At 38.6% G+C, this 17,170-nt stretch overlaps 1 protein-coding gene across 38 annotated transcripts in view; it reads left to right on the forward strand.

Annotated features, from left to right (window-relative positions):
- The window catches only part of NRXN1 (neurexin 1), a 1,166,434-nt gene that overhangs the window by 566,958 nt on the left and 582,306 nt on the right, over positions 1–17,170 (forward strand). For all 38 annotated transcript variants that reach the window (XM_077334531.1, XM_077334465.1, XM_077334492.1 and 35 more), the window contains 2 exons: positions 13,182–13,304; positions 15,755–16,136. In XM_077334531.1, coding sequence (XP_077190646.1) covers positions 13,182–13,304; positions 15,755–16,136 — 505 coding nt within the window. The remainder of the gene's footprint in view (positions 1–13,181; positions 13,305–15,754; positions 16,137–17,170) is intronic.

Genomic DNA, 17,170 nt, shown 5'->3' on the forward strand with positions numbered 1-17,170 from the left:
GATCACAAGACTTGGAGGGCATCAACAAGAGCCGATGGCAGGAAACTGGAACCCAGGCCTACACTTTGTGGACTGATTGATCCAGCAAGGTAGTCTTCCCAAGCCTCTGTCTAAACAGACTAGAAGGTCATCAGGATCAGCTGCACTGCTGGCAGATGTTGACCTCCTGGCTGTTCTGTGGTTTGGCCAGGATCCCATGAAGTACTATCTTTCCTCAGTGCTTTGTTCCCAGGGGTCCCCAACCTTTTGTCACATGGGGGCCACATTAGCGTGCCCAGTGCCTAAAGAGGGCCACATCTTAAACAAGAAATGTAACAAAATTATTAACCTACTTATTATTATTATTATTATTATTATTATTATTATTATTATTATTATTATTATTATTTATTAGATTTATTTTCCGCCACTCCCCGTAGGCTCGTGGCAGGTCACAATAGTCTTATCCCCATTAAAATACCCATTAAAAGACTTTAAAAACAATCCCAACATGGCGGAAGCTCTCATTATTCCCACCCCTGCTATCAGAGCGGCAGGGAGGGTGGGGAGGAGATCTAACTTACTAGATTTAGATCTAACTTACTTGATTTAGATCAAAAGTAAACATTCAAAAGGAAAGGAAGAAATGTTAACTTTAATGCAATCCATTTTGGGACAATATTTTACTGTGGAATCCTTGTATTTAGATACACATGTTTACCTGGTCAGTGTGAATTTTGTGGCTGTTTTCTGTTAGCCAGGGCATTGATGTCCAAGTCAGGGTTTGTGACAGACACTCTTAAAATGTCATGTAAATGTTCATCTGTAAGCCTTGACCTACACTTCGATTTCACAATTTTTATCTTGGAAAAGGTTTGTTCACAGATGTATGTGCCAAAGTCTGTGAACATCCCTGCAGCAAATTTATTTTGGTTGATAAATATATCATGTAGATCAGAACAGAAATCTAACAGACTATTTTCTTGGTATATGTCTCTGAGATGATCACTGGCTTGCAAATTAATTAGTTCTATCTGAACAGCAGTAGACTGTGCCTCTTGAGGCAGGAAGAACAATATGGGTCTGAGGGATAATGCCCTGAAGGTGATATCAGCAGACAAGAAGGTTGGAGGGCTGCAGAGAAAGAGGTTGGGGGCCACATGTGACCCTTGGGCCTCAGGTTGGGGACCCCTGCTCTAGATTTATAGAGAGGTTATTATGCACAGCTCATTGGACACTTTCCCCCCTTTGTGTCCCCTCACCTCAAGCCTTCTGCCATGGTTCCTATGAAGTGCAAGAGGATTCTGAGGATTTCAGGCCTGGGTTTGTCATGCCCACTTAAGGTTGCATTGTGCTGCCAATTTCACTTCCAGCATTAAAATGCAGTATTCTTCCTGTGTCTGGCTTGCTCCCAAGCCTTGACTATTGTGGTGTACTACTGGTTATGGAGTACAATGTGACAGCATGTAAAGTAGGCGTGCTGCCATACCCCACAACAGACACCCTGTGAGGTAGGTGAGGCTAGGAGAGCCCTGTTATAACTGTCTGGTCAGATCAAATGTATCAGGGCTGTGATGAGCGCAAGGTCCCCCAGCTGGCTGCATGTGGAGGAGTGGGAAACTAATCCAGGGGCACCAGATTAATCCAGGCTCACACTACTCTTAACCACTACACTAAGCTATCCTAAATTCAGGTTTATCCTGAATCAGTTTTTGAATTCCAGTTTAATCATATTAAGGTGTTTTATATCAAGACCCAACGTATTGGTCTGTTCTGACAGGTAGTAGATTTTCAGAGTGTTACATGAAGAGGGGACTTTCTCAGCATTTTCTGCTTGAGACCCTTTAAGTGGAGATAGTAGGGTTCAAATGGAAAGAATGTACTTCACTATTCATCTGTGAACCCTGCCTGTCCATGTGATTATTGATAAATAGTAGTTACCAATTCCTGATATCACATCTCCTAACCTCAACAACTTAAAATGAGTCCTTATGCAATTGATGTCTAAAAATAACCAATGAAATGTACCCTATTTCTAATTTATTTTTAAAAAATACTGGAAAAGGAATGAGAAAGTTGGTAAGTCAATTATTTTCCTTATGCTGTGGATAATCATCTTACTTTGTATTTAGCTATTTCATCTTCAGAGATTACAAAACATGAGAAGATGAGACTTATGACTGATCAGTAATTTTTAAAGCGTGAAAAATAGCACAGTGCTGTTGCTTGCTTACCATCTGCCTTCCTTTGTGCATTGTTCCCCAATAAATTTATCAATTTGTTTATGCCATTTTGTTTTGACAAAGCTGGTAATTGGGGAATAAACATGCATTCACATTGATGTTATTTTGAATTATTGTGGTGGTTGTATCTTTCACTCACATCCTACACAGCAGTACAGATATTTGAAATTACTGAGAAAATTATTCTGGTGACATAAATGTTTATATTGATTAGTAAGATAGACAGAATACTGCAGCAGCCAACCCACCAAAATGTAGATGGGAAATAAGCATATGGTCTCAACTGGAGAGATTCCCATTTTAATTTTCTTTTGTTGAGGAGAAATAAACCTCATATTTTGTAACATTGTTATATTAAACGGAGACGATGCAGATGTTCTAGGGAAATTTGGTATTGAATATAACTATGAAAAATATATCTATATTTCTAAGCAATAGTTTCTAAATGAACACTGTTTTCAAGTAAACTTTCATTTATCATTGGCAGAAAAGAGAAAATGTAACACAAGTTTGCCACCTGAAATGTTTCTCAGCCTCTCTCCTGCTGTGGGCATGCATGTGTGGGAAAACAAAAAGGCAGTTCTGTATACAATTGTGTCACATTTCTAAACCAACTAGCAACTATAAAGGCAGGTTAATTTGCAATCACAATTTACATGTCAGCTTCACATTCCCCCCTCATATTTCACACATATGTGTGCCAGATTGTAACCTTGTTTGTATAACATATGTAGATTGTCTGGATGGAGATGTCAGCTCAGTTAAAGTAGGGGTAGTCAACCTGTGGTCCTCCAGATGTCCATGGACTGCAATTCCCACAAGCCCCTGCCAGCAAATGCTGGCAGGGGCTCGTGGGAATTGAAGCCCATGGACATCTGGAGGGCCACAGGTTGACTACCCCTGAGTTAAAGGACAGATGCTTGTTGTAAAGCTGAGTCCAATGGAAAGTGTTACAATATTTCCACTACTTCAAGTGATGATGGGTTCAAATCCGGGAAAAGTTGAAAGAGGTACAGATGAACATTCAGAGCTACTTCCCGATCATGTGACTCCCTGCCATATCAAAATAAAAACCTTATATTTCAAATAAATAATGAGAGACTCTTTCAAAGTGAGTGAACCTTTGGAGCATTAAAAAATAATTGTTGATGAAAACTACCTTTAATATAAGCACACATACAAATTATTATTATTTTTTTACTTCTTGTGCAGAAAAACAGCAGAATTAGTTGTTTTGAATTTGACAGTATAATAAATAGTGGATGATTTTCAAATGTTAATATTCCAATCAGTTTCCTAAGAGGAAAGACATGCACAGCGTGCACCATATAAGTGCACTGTGCATTTTTAATCATTTTGGATCCATGGCGAACTATTGTGTTGCATCAGGAACAATTCTCTGGGCTGGGAGATGTGCAGGGTCTAGCCCAGCATGTAATAATGCTGGGGTGGGGGGAAAGAAACAACAAAGCAGAAGATATTTTTCTTTGTCTGATCCATCTTGATGTTTCTTTGTAAATTAAGAATAGGTACTGTTAGAAACTCATGCAAATGAACTTAGTTTACAAGCACTACAGTCCACCAATTGACTTTATTGAGCAAGGCCACACATACTTAGTTCAACCTGTCTTACAGGATTGTGTGGTTAAGAGGGGGGGGGGGAATCTCTTGTGATTCCTCAAACTCTTGAGATTTAACACCTTTCCTAGCATATTCACAAGGATGTCTTGAATCAAAAATCCCAACTGGACGATAGGGCAAAAGGGTAGGACAAAAGGAAGGATAGGACAAAAACAAAATAATGGACTGAGTTGCAGTTCATTGCGGAGTTTGGGTGTGTCGTGACTTCATGTTCAACCATCTTCTTCTAAACTGCAGTACCACACAGTAAATAAAAACATCAAATCATGGTTAAAACTCCACAGTTCTGAGTATGAAAGGGCAGTCTTCCCTTCAACTTTCAGAATGTACCCACGTTATTCTTCAGGAGCCTCTGTATGTTCAGGTAAAATTCACCAAAAATAAATGGTTTTAGCATGCCACTGACTTCCTTGACGTTGAACCTGAATGTCATAAACCCAAAGGGAAGCAACTTCTTAGTCTGAATGATTGGAGTAAGTGTACTGTACTATATGGGCTCTGTTTGAGAGAACTAAAGTCAGCTGGTTTGGCTCTGATATTGTACACATTTGATGTCTGTGAAATAACTTGAACATATGGAGTGACCTCACACTGAATCAAACTATTGGCCTAAATAGCTCACTGTTATCTGGCATGACTGACTGACAGTGACTCTACAGAGCCTCAAGCAGACAAAGATCTTCCCCAATGCCTGTTACCTGAGATACATTCACTGAGATGCCAGGAACTGAAGCTGAGACCATATTCTTATGACATCTAGCCCTGAGCCTTCCCTGAGGGGGCCATGTCACATCCTCACAGAAGAACTATTTAGAGGTCATCTTAGATTACTTCCCTCTGTATTTGTTTTTTATTAAGCTGGAGGGGGGGGGGGTTCTTGATTGCTCCTCATACAGATACTGAGGTAACTATTCTAAGCGTGGCACTAAGCTGTCTATCTTCTAGCCCGAAACAGGCAGGATGGATGAGACAAGGGAAACAATAAATAACATTGCAAGAAAAAGAAATTAAAAATAATGGAAAGAGATTGAGCTCTTGGCTGCTCTAATAAATGCTCATTAGGCTAACAAGTAAAGTGTTCAAGTATGTAATTAGAGATATTTCACTACATTAAAATCTATTTGATAGGTGTTAATGGGCATGTTGTATTTCTCAGTAAAGATCAGGTTTTAAAGGATCCTTAACAGGTAAACATTAAAAGAATACACACCCTCATAGACACCAAGAACTTCCCCCCACACACGCACACCCAAAGCCCTGTCCTTAGGATTTCAGATTCCTACAGATTCAAAGCCCTGCAAGAAGAAGCAGCCTTCTCCAAATTCTGCATGTATCCGCATTAACTTATATTATGAACAGAAGAAGAGTAGCAATTTTTCAAGCTCATAAGCAAAAAAAAAAAAAGTGCTTTCTTGCAAAAGAGTAAATTTTGATATTCCTTTTTGGTACCTTTATCTTGTGCTAGTAAAATAAGCAAATTAATTGCATATGAGAAGTGAAATGGTTGGTTATTATGTAGTATGATGATGAAGATAACCTGCAAATGAGAAGGAAGTTGAGGATTTTAACATAAAGTCACAGTCCACATTTCTTTTCAGAATGTAGATTTTTCCCCCTTTGATCTGCTAACTCTTTAATATACATAGGTGAAATGTTACTAAAAGAAAAGTGGAGTGCTTTGCTAGTTTTTTTTTTCCCCATGATCATTTTGTATGAATTGTATTGTTAGTTTTAATAGTAATAGTAATAATGCATTGATATTATATATGTTTTTGGAATGGTGATGGCATGGCATAAATTGACACAGTCAAAACATTATGATAAACCTGACTCTTCAGTTAGAATGTTATACAAGCAGATCCATACTTTGGCTTGAGAACTTAGTGTATTTTTTGATGATGTGAAAATGCCCAACATAGACCAGTTTTCTCAGCCCAATAAACAAGTATGGAAGCAAAAGGATGGATTGTGATCAAAAAATTTTTAACATGTTAAAAATGCAAAAATCTCTTACCTCAAATTGTGCAGCTTTTCATGTACATCTGAAGACCCTCGTGTATGGAATTATGATTTGAGAAGTAGTCTATTTAGTCTCTGTGCCTTGAAGACAGGAGAAACAAACAATCAAGCCTACTAAGGTTTTACTACTACTCCCTCAGCAAAGTGAAATTCTTATCCTCGTTCGTTCCCTCAAAAAAAAATTAGGTCTTTTAGATCAGAGCCCTGAGGATGGATCTAAACATTTTGGAAAGCTGTGGGCAAACGTCTCTTGTATCTCTTAAATTTATCACAAGGTTGTCCTCTGCCAATTTCAACAGGCTACTGATCCCTGCCCTAGAGAGGCACATCTGGCCTCAACCAGGTTCAGGGCTTTCTCTGTCCTGGCCCCTACCTGGTGGAATGATCTCCTGGAAGAGCTGAGAGCCCTGATGGAGCTTGTTCAGTTCCACAGGACCTGCATTTGGTTGGGATCAGTGAGGATATAACACCTACCAGGCCGCTTTCTGCACAGATACACCCCTTGAATGTGAAAAATGACTAGGCAGGATGCTGGAAGCATTGATAGACATTAGGTGGTCTGATTGGGTTTATGAGTTTCACTGATTTTCTTGGTTTACTGTTATTACTATAACAGTTTGTTATTATAACGGTATTATTATAACTTTGTATGGTCTTATATGCTGTAAATGCTGGGAGGTGTGGTTATAGACATCAAATAAGTCCTTCTTTATGTCAAATAGAGACCTGGAAAACCAAAGGAAAGGCAGGCCTAGAATCCTTTTCCTTTACATATTAGCTTTTGATAGGTAGCACATTCAATATACCCTGCATTCCTAAGTGCTTGCTTTCTAAAACATTATAGCCAGGGGACTTCAGTAAGTGTTCTAAGTCAGAACCATCAGTCTTCCTGTGCAGCAGCGGCTTTCCTAGTCTTTTTCTCTGTTTTGCTGCCTTAACAAGAAATTTTGCAGGTTGCACTTCCTGTCTGAAAAGGACCTCCCTACATGTTCCTTCAAGCTGGTTCAAAGTCTTCATCAGTAATGAGAAGGCAAAGTAACAGGAATCAAAATCAATATAGGTGTTGTTTTTAAATATTAGTATTAGTGAAGCAAGGTCCAAGTACAAATTGAGAAAGGTTTTTTTTACATAATTCAAATATATTGCAAATATACAAAGTTAGTTTATTGCTTACCTTCCCATACTATTACAAAATATGTAAGAGATACTTTAGTGTTAAGCCCCATCAAAAAATTAAAAATATAACTTGACCATATGGATTATTAGATATATTTGTATCAAAAGTTAGAACATTTGAAGACAAATCTTCAGTCAGTTTAAATGAAGTTAGGGCAAAATTATTCTTGTCTTTACTGGATGGGTATAATCCAGGGTATACATCAGACTTGTAAACGAACCTCAGTTCACACGGCTTTAGAAAAGGACATGAGACAGTGATGGCAATCACTGCAATGCAGTGGTGGATCTTTCACTAGACTTTCCTCCTTCTGCAAAGTAGCCTACTCTTTCAAAAGCCCAGGTGTTCTCAACCAGGCTTTCATGAAACCCTAGAGATTCTTGAAAGCTCTAGGTATCCCAAATGGGTAGGAGTTAATTTTTATATTTAAAAATTGGTTAAACATTTTTCAGGTGATATGACCATAAATGATCATGTCAACCTGCCTCCCCTCCCCAATGGCCCTGGAGGGGGTGGGGAAGTAAGGGACCTTAGGCCATGTACACAGCTATGCTTTACAACCATATTCTGCATGATTGTGCCACTTCTGGAGTTTCTTGAAGTTTGAATAAAGTTTCAGGGGTTTCACAATGGCAAAGAGGTCAAGAAAGGTTGCCCTAGCGTAATGGCCTGATTTTATGAGCTTCTGTCTACCATACTTCTTGAACATCTTTCTTTCTATCCACTATGCCCTAAGATAAGCAGCACAATAAGGGAATGAGGAGTCAGTGGGGGAGATAAATGTTTTGCAAGATCTTTCATTTCTCAGGGCAGGTGTGCTATGGTGGAGAAGCTTTATGTGGATCAGAAAGCTTGCTGGACAGGTGTAGTCCAGATGGAATAGGGAGACTCTCTTCATGGAAAGGGCATACATTGTGTTTATTAGTTTGAAATAATCATCCCCAAAATAACTGTAAATAGCTAGTAATTTTGTACATATTGCCAATAACACTCTGCCAATAAGTAAAGATTGCTGTTCAGAAGAGGAATCATGTGTTGGGTGAAAACATCTCATTCAGCAGGAAGAGTCATGGAACCTAACTATGTAATCATGTATATCATAACATTTGTTTCTGGGCATGGTTGACTCACATTTCTGGATTTGTTTTTAAAGTGCCATCCCAAACAGATATATCCTTCGGAGTCCATTGAATTTAATGGACTTAGAATGATATCATTCTGCTTAGGATGGTGCTGTTTTTGGTCCATAAAATAGAAATTGAATTATTTTTGCTTCTTATTCTGTAAATCTTTAGTCTTGTTGAAATGGAATTTTCCTGTGTCATATGAGAGAGGGACCATTCCAGAGAACACTATTCATCCAGGCAAATAAGAAGGCTGAGTTCAGATTAGTGGAATACTGTTTGAGATATGTGTGTTATGAAATAGCTATTTTAGCTTCAGTGCTACAGAAGAATAGAATACAGGTCAAGTTTGTTCTTGTGCCACTGAAGCATTTTAGTTCCATTCATTTTAATGAAACCAATATGTTTTGGGGCTCTGACCAAACACATTGCAGATGTGTACCACAGCCCCATTGTAAGTACATGCATAATAACAATTCCTACAGTGTTTGAGCAGCATAAGATTTAGGAATGGAAAAAAACACAGCCTTTAAAAAGTGTGCATGTTCAATTAACACATTCAATATAATACTACTTCATAGGTCTCTTTAAAATAGACCAATGTCCTAGTTTTCTTTTCTCTTTACAATAAATTCAGCAGGGAAGCTTTGGATGTCATATAAAAAATTATATTCTGTAGCATAGGGATGGCCAGATGGCAATTTATAGGCCAGATTTGGCCCTTAAAGCAACTTTATATGGTCCCAGGTGGTACTGCCAAATTTTAATCAAGGCATGCTTTTTGTTTTGTTCTGAGTTGTTTTTTGTTTGTTTGTTTGCTCTTCGTTAACAAATGAAGCTCCATCTGTGCAAATCATCAATTGTGTTACATTTCTACCCCGTGTACACTGCACATCCTGGAAAGGCAAATGACTGAAAAAAATTAGTTTTTTAGCTTGTTTATTTCTTTAGATATGGGCTTCTCAGCTTCCAATTTCATTCTTCCTTCCTCCATTTTTGCTTAACACAATTGCTTAATTGCAATGGCTTCATATTGTCCATGTGCATGAGTTCCATTGCTGTGTAGCTTGTTCTTCTAGGTGATACAAACTCTGACCATTTTCAAGGGGATCAGACTGCACACCCCCAGGCCTGTGCTCAAGAAAGTATTGGTTATGACAATACAGAATATGATAATCATTTCTTCTGTCATTATTGTATCATACTGGTTTCATGTCATTTGAGTGGAGGTAACAACAACAAAGAAGATATGGCTCTTGATATTATTCTTAAGTACCAACTTGTAAACTCATTGGGACAGTCTGGATGGTACTTGTCCATGTACACCAGAGATGTGTGCCTTTCTAATACTGGAAAGGTCAGACACCTCTTGATAGATAACTCTTGAACAGGTCACAGTTGTTTTGCTTTTACTATCCATGCTTAGTAGATAACATAAGCTGCAGCCCTTCAATCTTCTTACTCCAAAGCAGTCTCATTGATTCATCTGACATCTGTGTGACAGCTTTCTGTGCTGTAGATTGGATTGAGCTAAAACTACTTTACTGCTTTTGTGATTGCTTTCATGAATATTGAGAAGTCATTCTTAGCATTTTCCAATACTTGTTGAGAACACATTTGTGTCATTTGGAATCTCTTTGGTACCATTTTATTTTTACTGGTTGCCATCTTTAGTCTTCTATTATTTCTTTGTCCTTGACCTCACTTACCATCATTGTTCTTCGCAGCTATGGCAACCCTATGGCTTTATGTTTTGCTTTGCTTATAATAACCTGATGCACTCTGACATGAGCATATCACTTGTAGGCAGTCTTACCGTCAATGCTAATTAACTGGTATGGTCTTGCTTGTGTCTCAGTTGAGGATTTTATAGAAATACCAGTGGAGTCCAAAGTCAGAGCCCATCTGTACTCTACTTTACAAGGATCACCTATAGGATCATCAAGTGCTGGTATTGATATTCTATATTCAAGTGTCAGAAACAGCATGGTATGGTTCACTAATCTTTACAATCAAGTTTGTAACATTACTACATTGGAGAACCTTCCCATGAGGTTAAGGTAATATCTAGATCTGACTTTTAACAGGTCTATGGTTAAGGCTTATGTTAGATTTGAATTTAAAGCTGTTGAGCTGGATATCCTAGTTATTGAGAAGCTTGCCAAACTGGTAAATAATGATGGACAAGTTTCTTGAAAAGGCAAATTGTCAGTGCTGTTGATACCATCTTGCAACATGCAACTTCAGTGGAATGTTGGGTGTTCCAGGGCATACTCTCAATTCATATGGAGTGCCTATGATGCTCATTCTGCAACCTGCATGAATTATGTTGATGCCACAGGACACTCTTCATAATCCTCTAGTATTTGCAGGTGGAAAAATGCAGTGGTTCCTCAACAAACAAGTAAATGCAGAAAGAGATTCTTCAACGACACAAAGTCTAATATCCATTCACATAACAAAGAAATAATTTTAGGGAGAAATCTGCTGAAAATAGTTGTGTTTGTAAAGGCAAGGGAGGAAGCCACAGCTATTTTAGCAATTCAACATTGCTATCACAAGGCCTGGCAATGTTATGCTAATAAATACATTGAAAGCTATGTAAATGAATAGGCGAGTACAAATGTACCATTTGTTTGGGCAACCGTGCAGTTATTCTAGTGTACCCATTATATCTGGCCCATTAATCACAAAAGTGTACATTACCAGACAGCTGCAATAAAACTAAATGACCAAATCATTATCACAGAGACATTATTTTACGGAATCCAATAAGGATCACACCATAGTCTAATAGGCTCCTGAACTTGATGTTTTTATGGGCTGGATCAAGGGCATGTGTTGCTACAAAGAAGATTAGTCTTCTCTAAAAGAGTGTTATAAGTGCTGGTGGTTTACACAGTCATGTGAAGAACACATGCAAATATAAAAGAGAAAATATGAATTTCCATGTTTTATACTTGGTCTTCACTTAATGTTGTAGAATGTCCTTTAAGTGTCAGAACGTGTATTTTAATACATTGCAACATCAATATTCATAGTCCCCCATTTTTAGCTTAATCTGAGATTATTTGCTCAGATGCCATGATATACATCAAATGATAAAATCTGACTGGGTTTACAGTTGATTCCTATAGCTCCTAAATGGTCCCCCATAAGAACGCACAAGTTCATTTTGAAGCACAAAGGAAAGACATACATTCATTTCTGAAATAATCCAGTGCAATCATTCCTGGATACAGGGTTAAGAGTTCAGCTGCATTAGAGTGAATTAACAGCTAATAGAGAAAGTATGAGTCTAAAATGACAATTTAATGTGCAATGCAGCAGCTAGGAACAAATCCAGCGGCCCCAAATTAATGTTCAGCTCTGGCATTCCTCTCACCTTTCAGCATTGTATCTGCTCAGAAGATGCAGGTCTAGTCAAACGAAACAAGACATGTGATACTAGCTTGGGCAATCTACCTTGGGCAATCTACTTTTCAGCTTTCCTTCTGGCTCTTCTGACATACCACTCACCAGTAGTGTCCTGATGGTGACACTCCCATCCATAATAGGCTGCTGTGGTTGAGTGGCAAGCAAGTAGTGGAGAAAGGAAGGAGGAGGGCAGCCCAGCATCCTCCCTTCTTCACGCCCTTGCCCAGCATGCTTTCTAGTCTTTATGCTCCCTCTCAATGCTTTTGTTGTCCTGGTCCAAACTGAAAAGTGATATAAAATTTGAGTAAACAAATATATAGTGTCCTGCATTTCTATTCTTGGTAAGCATAGGCTTTACTTACAGTGAATGCATGAACCATCTGAGAGAAGTGTACACTTGAATTTTCAGCATATACACACTGAGTGATTTTGTAACCCTTCTCATTTTAACACATGTGTGAAGACAGTGTGCTGCATGGAATCAGCATGGTTGAGTCAAGCACCTTTTCGACATATGCATGGTAAAATATAACTGAAAAGGAATTAATGCTGCATTCAACATACGTACAACTGAATATGTGGTTTAAACCCAACATTAATTCAAACATTCTTCCCTAGTTTTATTTTTTAAGTGAATGCATGTTGGCTCTTTCCTACAAATAGATGTATGCATACATCGTTGATTTCTCAGTATCAATAGTGAAGCCAAAATTTAAATAAAAAAGGCAAAAAGTATATAAATATATATACATCTGTAGGGTGTATATGCATCCCCTCTAATGTAGGAACAAAGCTATAGTGTGCACATGAACTTGGATGTGGTATGTCCAATAGAAAGACCAGAGAGTCTCCAATTTCTGCACAATAGTGCCCTGGTGCTTTGCTTTGAGCTTGGCATGTCACTAGCCTTTTAGCCACATAGACAGCAGAGTGGTTCCCCTTATCTAGAGGTCAGAACTATATAGAGAGATTTATGACCCATTCACAAGCCTCCTATGATCCTCTCTATTCAGATGTTATGACTGAAGTGTATTAAAAGGACAGTGATAAGATTTCATTAAATAGCTAATATGGTTTTAATGAAGCATCTTTTATTAATGAAGCAGAATGACTGCATGAACACACCACAAAAATTATGTGTGTCTGTCAGACACCACCTTTAACTATTGGGGGAGAGGGACTATGAATATTCATCTCTAGAATAGAGTTAATTTCTTAGTACCAGTTTAGCACCTTTGTCCAAACAGGTACAGCCTATACAAGCCTTTGAAATGTATAACTCTTCTTCTGTATTGACTGTGCCCATTTATGAAAAGCCAGTTTGCCAACTTTACCAATTTTAAAATATATTCCATGAATATTGTAAGGTAACAAACATAATTTAAAGCTTGCATATCCTTTGATATTCTTTCAGCTTGTTGTGTCTTTCAGTATATATATTTCTTTATATTAAATGTTTGTTCCAGCCAGTTTCTCTCTTCTGTTTCTCTCTCTATTTCTTTCTCTCTTTCTCTCTCTCTGTGAGGTTCACATGTTGACTGAGTTAAAGATTCCATAATAACTGTTTGGCATACCCTACAGGCAAAGGTCCAGAAACCCTTTTTGCTGGCTATAACCTCAATGACAATGAGTGGCACACAGTACGTGTGGTTCGGAGAGGAAAAAGCTTAAAGTTAATGGTGGATGACCAACAAGCCATGACAGGTAATAATAATTGTGAATCTTGCCTTCTCTTACCTTCATGCAATCCATACTGCAACAAAGTGATTTTTGTGATGGGTATAATAAAGACAATGATTGGTCAACCTGCCTGCACATCCGAGAGTGGCTGGCGGACCAAAAGGGCCTTTTTTCTACCATTGACTAAGCTGCTATGATCATAAGGGCTATTGTGGTTCCTATTGGCTGAACTAATAATAAAGAGGCCCAGAGTCAGAGAAACTAAACAATTAGAGACCACAAACCTCTGTCTCAGTCAATGAAAGATAATGTCTGCATAATGATGTTTCCCCTGTTTTCTGGTTTGTGGCTTTCAAGTCACTAAGGATGAACACCTTCAGATCCTGACTGTAAGTAATCTGGACATATTGAATTGAATTTTCAAACAAAGGCCTGCATATGTGATTTGTGCTAACAGAGGTTATATGATACAACTTAATAGCATTCTTCCTTCTGCAGCAGTGCCATGATGATGTCACCAAAACTGTGCACAGGCCTGTTTACAATATGAATTAACTGAAGCCCAAGCCTGGTGGACCAAGATGGGTCACTGAAATCACTACCTTGTCCTTGGATGGCAACAAGGAAAGGGATTCATAATCGCAGGCACTGCAAAAAACCGAATGCACACATTTCCACACTGAACAGCCCCCAAATAGACCCCATTAGACCCTGCTTCAAAAAGTGGTAATTGGATTCCTTTGCCATGGGGCAAGTGAGGGAGCAATTCGAGTTTGCATCTGAAAGGGCAAATTTCAGTGTGGAAATGAGCACAAAACTCGCTCCTTGAAAAATGGAAACCTGAATGATATGCCTAGTGCAGAAACAGTCTGTGTATTGTACATAATTTAAAAAGCTTTCTTGAGGATGAATATATATATTCACCCTTAGTTCAATTCAAAGTATAGAGTAGTTCAGCACCAAATATTTGCCCTTCAAGGTGACTGTAGTACTTTGCAAGGGGAAGCGTTTCCATCATCTCCCATTCACATGTAATCATTTCATTCTCTATTCCCTGATTAGTTTCTGTGTCAGAGCCATTAAAAAAACCCTGAATCTTCTTACTAAGAATAGTGATCACAGCCATCTAGTAAGGAGCTGTTCTGCATAGCCAATCAGATTTGGCTAGATAGAGAGGTCACAAAGCCAACTGAGAATGAAGGGAATGCTTCCTCAGTTAGCCTTTTTTTCACTCTGAAAGGGAAAACACGTTCACCTCTTTTCACAGTGCCCACCCTTGATTTCTAAAAGGGGAGGGTCTTTTCATCACTAACAAGTATTTCCACAAAACTAGTGCTTGTTAGCCTTAGTGCTATTATAAAGTTCATAGAATAACACTGTTGTTGTTTTTTGTAATGAAAAGCAGGTTCAGAATTTATTGGACAAAAAGTGCTAGAATAACACCTGAATTTTTTTTTCTATACTTACTACCAAGAGTGCACTTAAATATAATTGCCAAAACACCACCAAGAGAGTTCAGCATTTCCTCATTTGCACAACTGCTCAGAGCAGAAATATCAAGAAGAAAACCAGCATACAGGCAAAGTTACATGAATTTAAGCTTCTTTAAAAAATCAGTTGTACAGGGGGCATCATGCTTAATTCTTTGCCAACTCTTTTTTCTTTACAAAATGGATTAAAGCCTTCGATGGACATTTAAAGTCCTTTAAGGACTTTTATTCAGAATATTTATATACTGCCTTTTCGGAGTACTGATTGAGAAGGCTTACAGTAGGAGGAAAAAACAAGTCATTAACGCAAAAGTTATTAGACACATGCTTTCTGCAAAACAGAATATTCCATTTAAAATCTCCCAAAATTATCTCTGTAAAAAAGCTTGTTTAGTGTGGCACCTAATAAAGTACAGTAGGCATCTAGTGAACCTCAAAGAGGACAGTTTTCCAAAGTTACCACCACAGAAAATGCCATGTCTTTACATCCATCTTGCCCCTGATGTAAGCAGGGCTTGAGAGGAAGATATCAACTGACAAATAGGGGATTAGGTGGTTATTCATGTGTTGTACCTTACAATTTTAAGAAGTTGTGGTGCTTTTTTTAGTTCACTGAGATTTCCCTTAAACTATGGGTTTCTGATTTTTATTCCTGTCTTCTATGTGATAGTTCTGTGTCTTGGTTTATTGTCATGCTGCCTTTTATCATGCATTATTATTTGTTGTGTTTTAAGTTTTTGTAAGTTGGAGCATAATTTCACTATAAAAGTGCTACCTGAATGTTCCAAATAAATAAATTACTGTGGATCCACATGCCCTGTTAATATCATTGGCTCCTTTCCTGGAATTTTCACTGTCATCTTACATGAAAATTCATGCAGTACACGCAGAAGGGTTGAACAAACTTGTATAAGTGAGTATTTGAACCAGTTTTAAGTTCTTGTCTCCAGCATTAACTTCCCCCAAACTTATTTTCTTTTTAAGGTCAAATGGCTGGGGATCACACAAGACTGGAATTTCATAACATAGAGACGGGAATCATAACAGAACGCCGTTATTTGTCCTCGGTCCCTTCCAACTTCATTGGCCATCTACAAAGCCTCACTTTTAATGGCATGGCATACATTGACTTGTGTAAAAATGGGGACATTGATTACTGTGAACTAAATGCTCGGTTTGGCTTCAGGAACATCATAGCTGATCCGGTCACCTTTAAGACGAAAGCCAGCTATGTCGCTCTTGCCACGTTGCAAGCCTACACCTCTATGCACCTGTTTTTCCAGTTCAAAACAACATCATTCGATGGGTTAATACTCTACAACAGTGGGGATGGGAACGACTTTATCGTGGTTGAGTTAGTGAAAGGGTATGTATGCTGCTCAAATACCATCAAAGCAGAGAGTTGGGTTTGCAGATTGGGGGAATGAATAGTAAACTGTATGAGCTGAGGAAGTGACATCTCTCTCTGGTTGTTGAAAGCCAACAGGTAAGGATACTTTAGACATGTCTGGTATACTGAGGTCCTAGTTTAATGATCTGGGAGGTGTAACAGAGAACACTTAATAGCAAGAATGTCTTTGAGGCAATGAGGGAGAAGGAACATTGGTTTTCCTTTCCAAACATTCCAGTCAATGGTCATGTATCAGTTTCCAGTTGACCTTGCACAGAAATTAGAGTACATGAAAGGTTTGTTAGAAGAAGAAGAGTTGGTTCTTATATGCCGCTTTTCCCTACCCGAAGGAGGCTCAAAGCGGCTTACAGTCGCCTTCCCATTCCTCTCCCCACAACAGACACCCTGTGTGGTGGGTGAGGCTGAGAGAGCCCTGATATTGCTGCTCTGTCAGAACAGTTTTATCAGTGTCGTGGCTAGCCCAAGGTCACCCAGCTGGTTGCATGTGGGGGAGCGCAGAATCGAACCCGGCATGCCAGATTAGAAGTCCGCACTCCTAACCACTACACCAAACTGGCTCTGTTAAAGTGAGGTAGTTCAACAATGTAAAGCAACAATAAAATACAGTATTCCCTTTCTCTGGGTTGAAAAAAACAAAGCACTATTTTAAAATAGCATATTGAGACTTGGACCAGGAAATTGATGCCTTCTTTGGAATCTGCTGTCTGAAGTGAATTTTCTTGTTGGAGCTGAACTTTTCCTTGAAAAACTCTTAACAAGCCTCCCAAGTGCAGCTTCTCCCAATCTGTTTTGGGATTAATGGAGAAAAAGGGTAGGGCATAATCTGTGGTGCAAATTTGTTTAGGAGACTTTGCCCTTGACTCTTCTCCTCAGGGAAGCTTAGGAACTTTGAAGGGAGAATTCATAGTGCCTCCAGGTTTCTTTGGGGATCTTGAACTAACCTATGGCAGTTAAGCTATCGTAGACTGTCGGGTAGGCATGTCCTCAAG

The sequence above is a fragment of the Paroedura picta genome, chromosome 1 (assembly GCF_049243985.1).
Source record: "Paroedura picta isolate Pp20150507F chromosome 1, Ppicta_v3.0, whole genome shotgun sequence".
Taxonomy (NCBI): Eukaryota; Metazoa; Chordata; class Lepidosauria; order Squamata; family Gekkonidae; genus Paroedura; species Paroedura picta.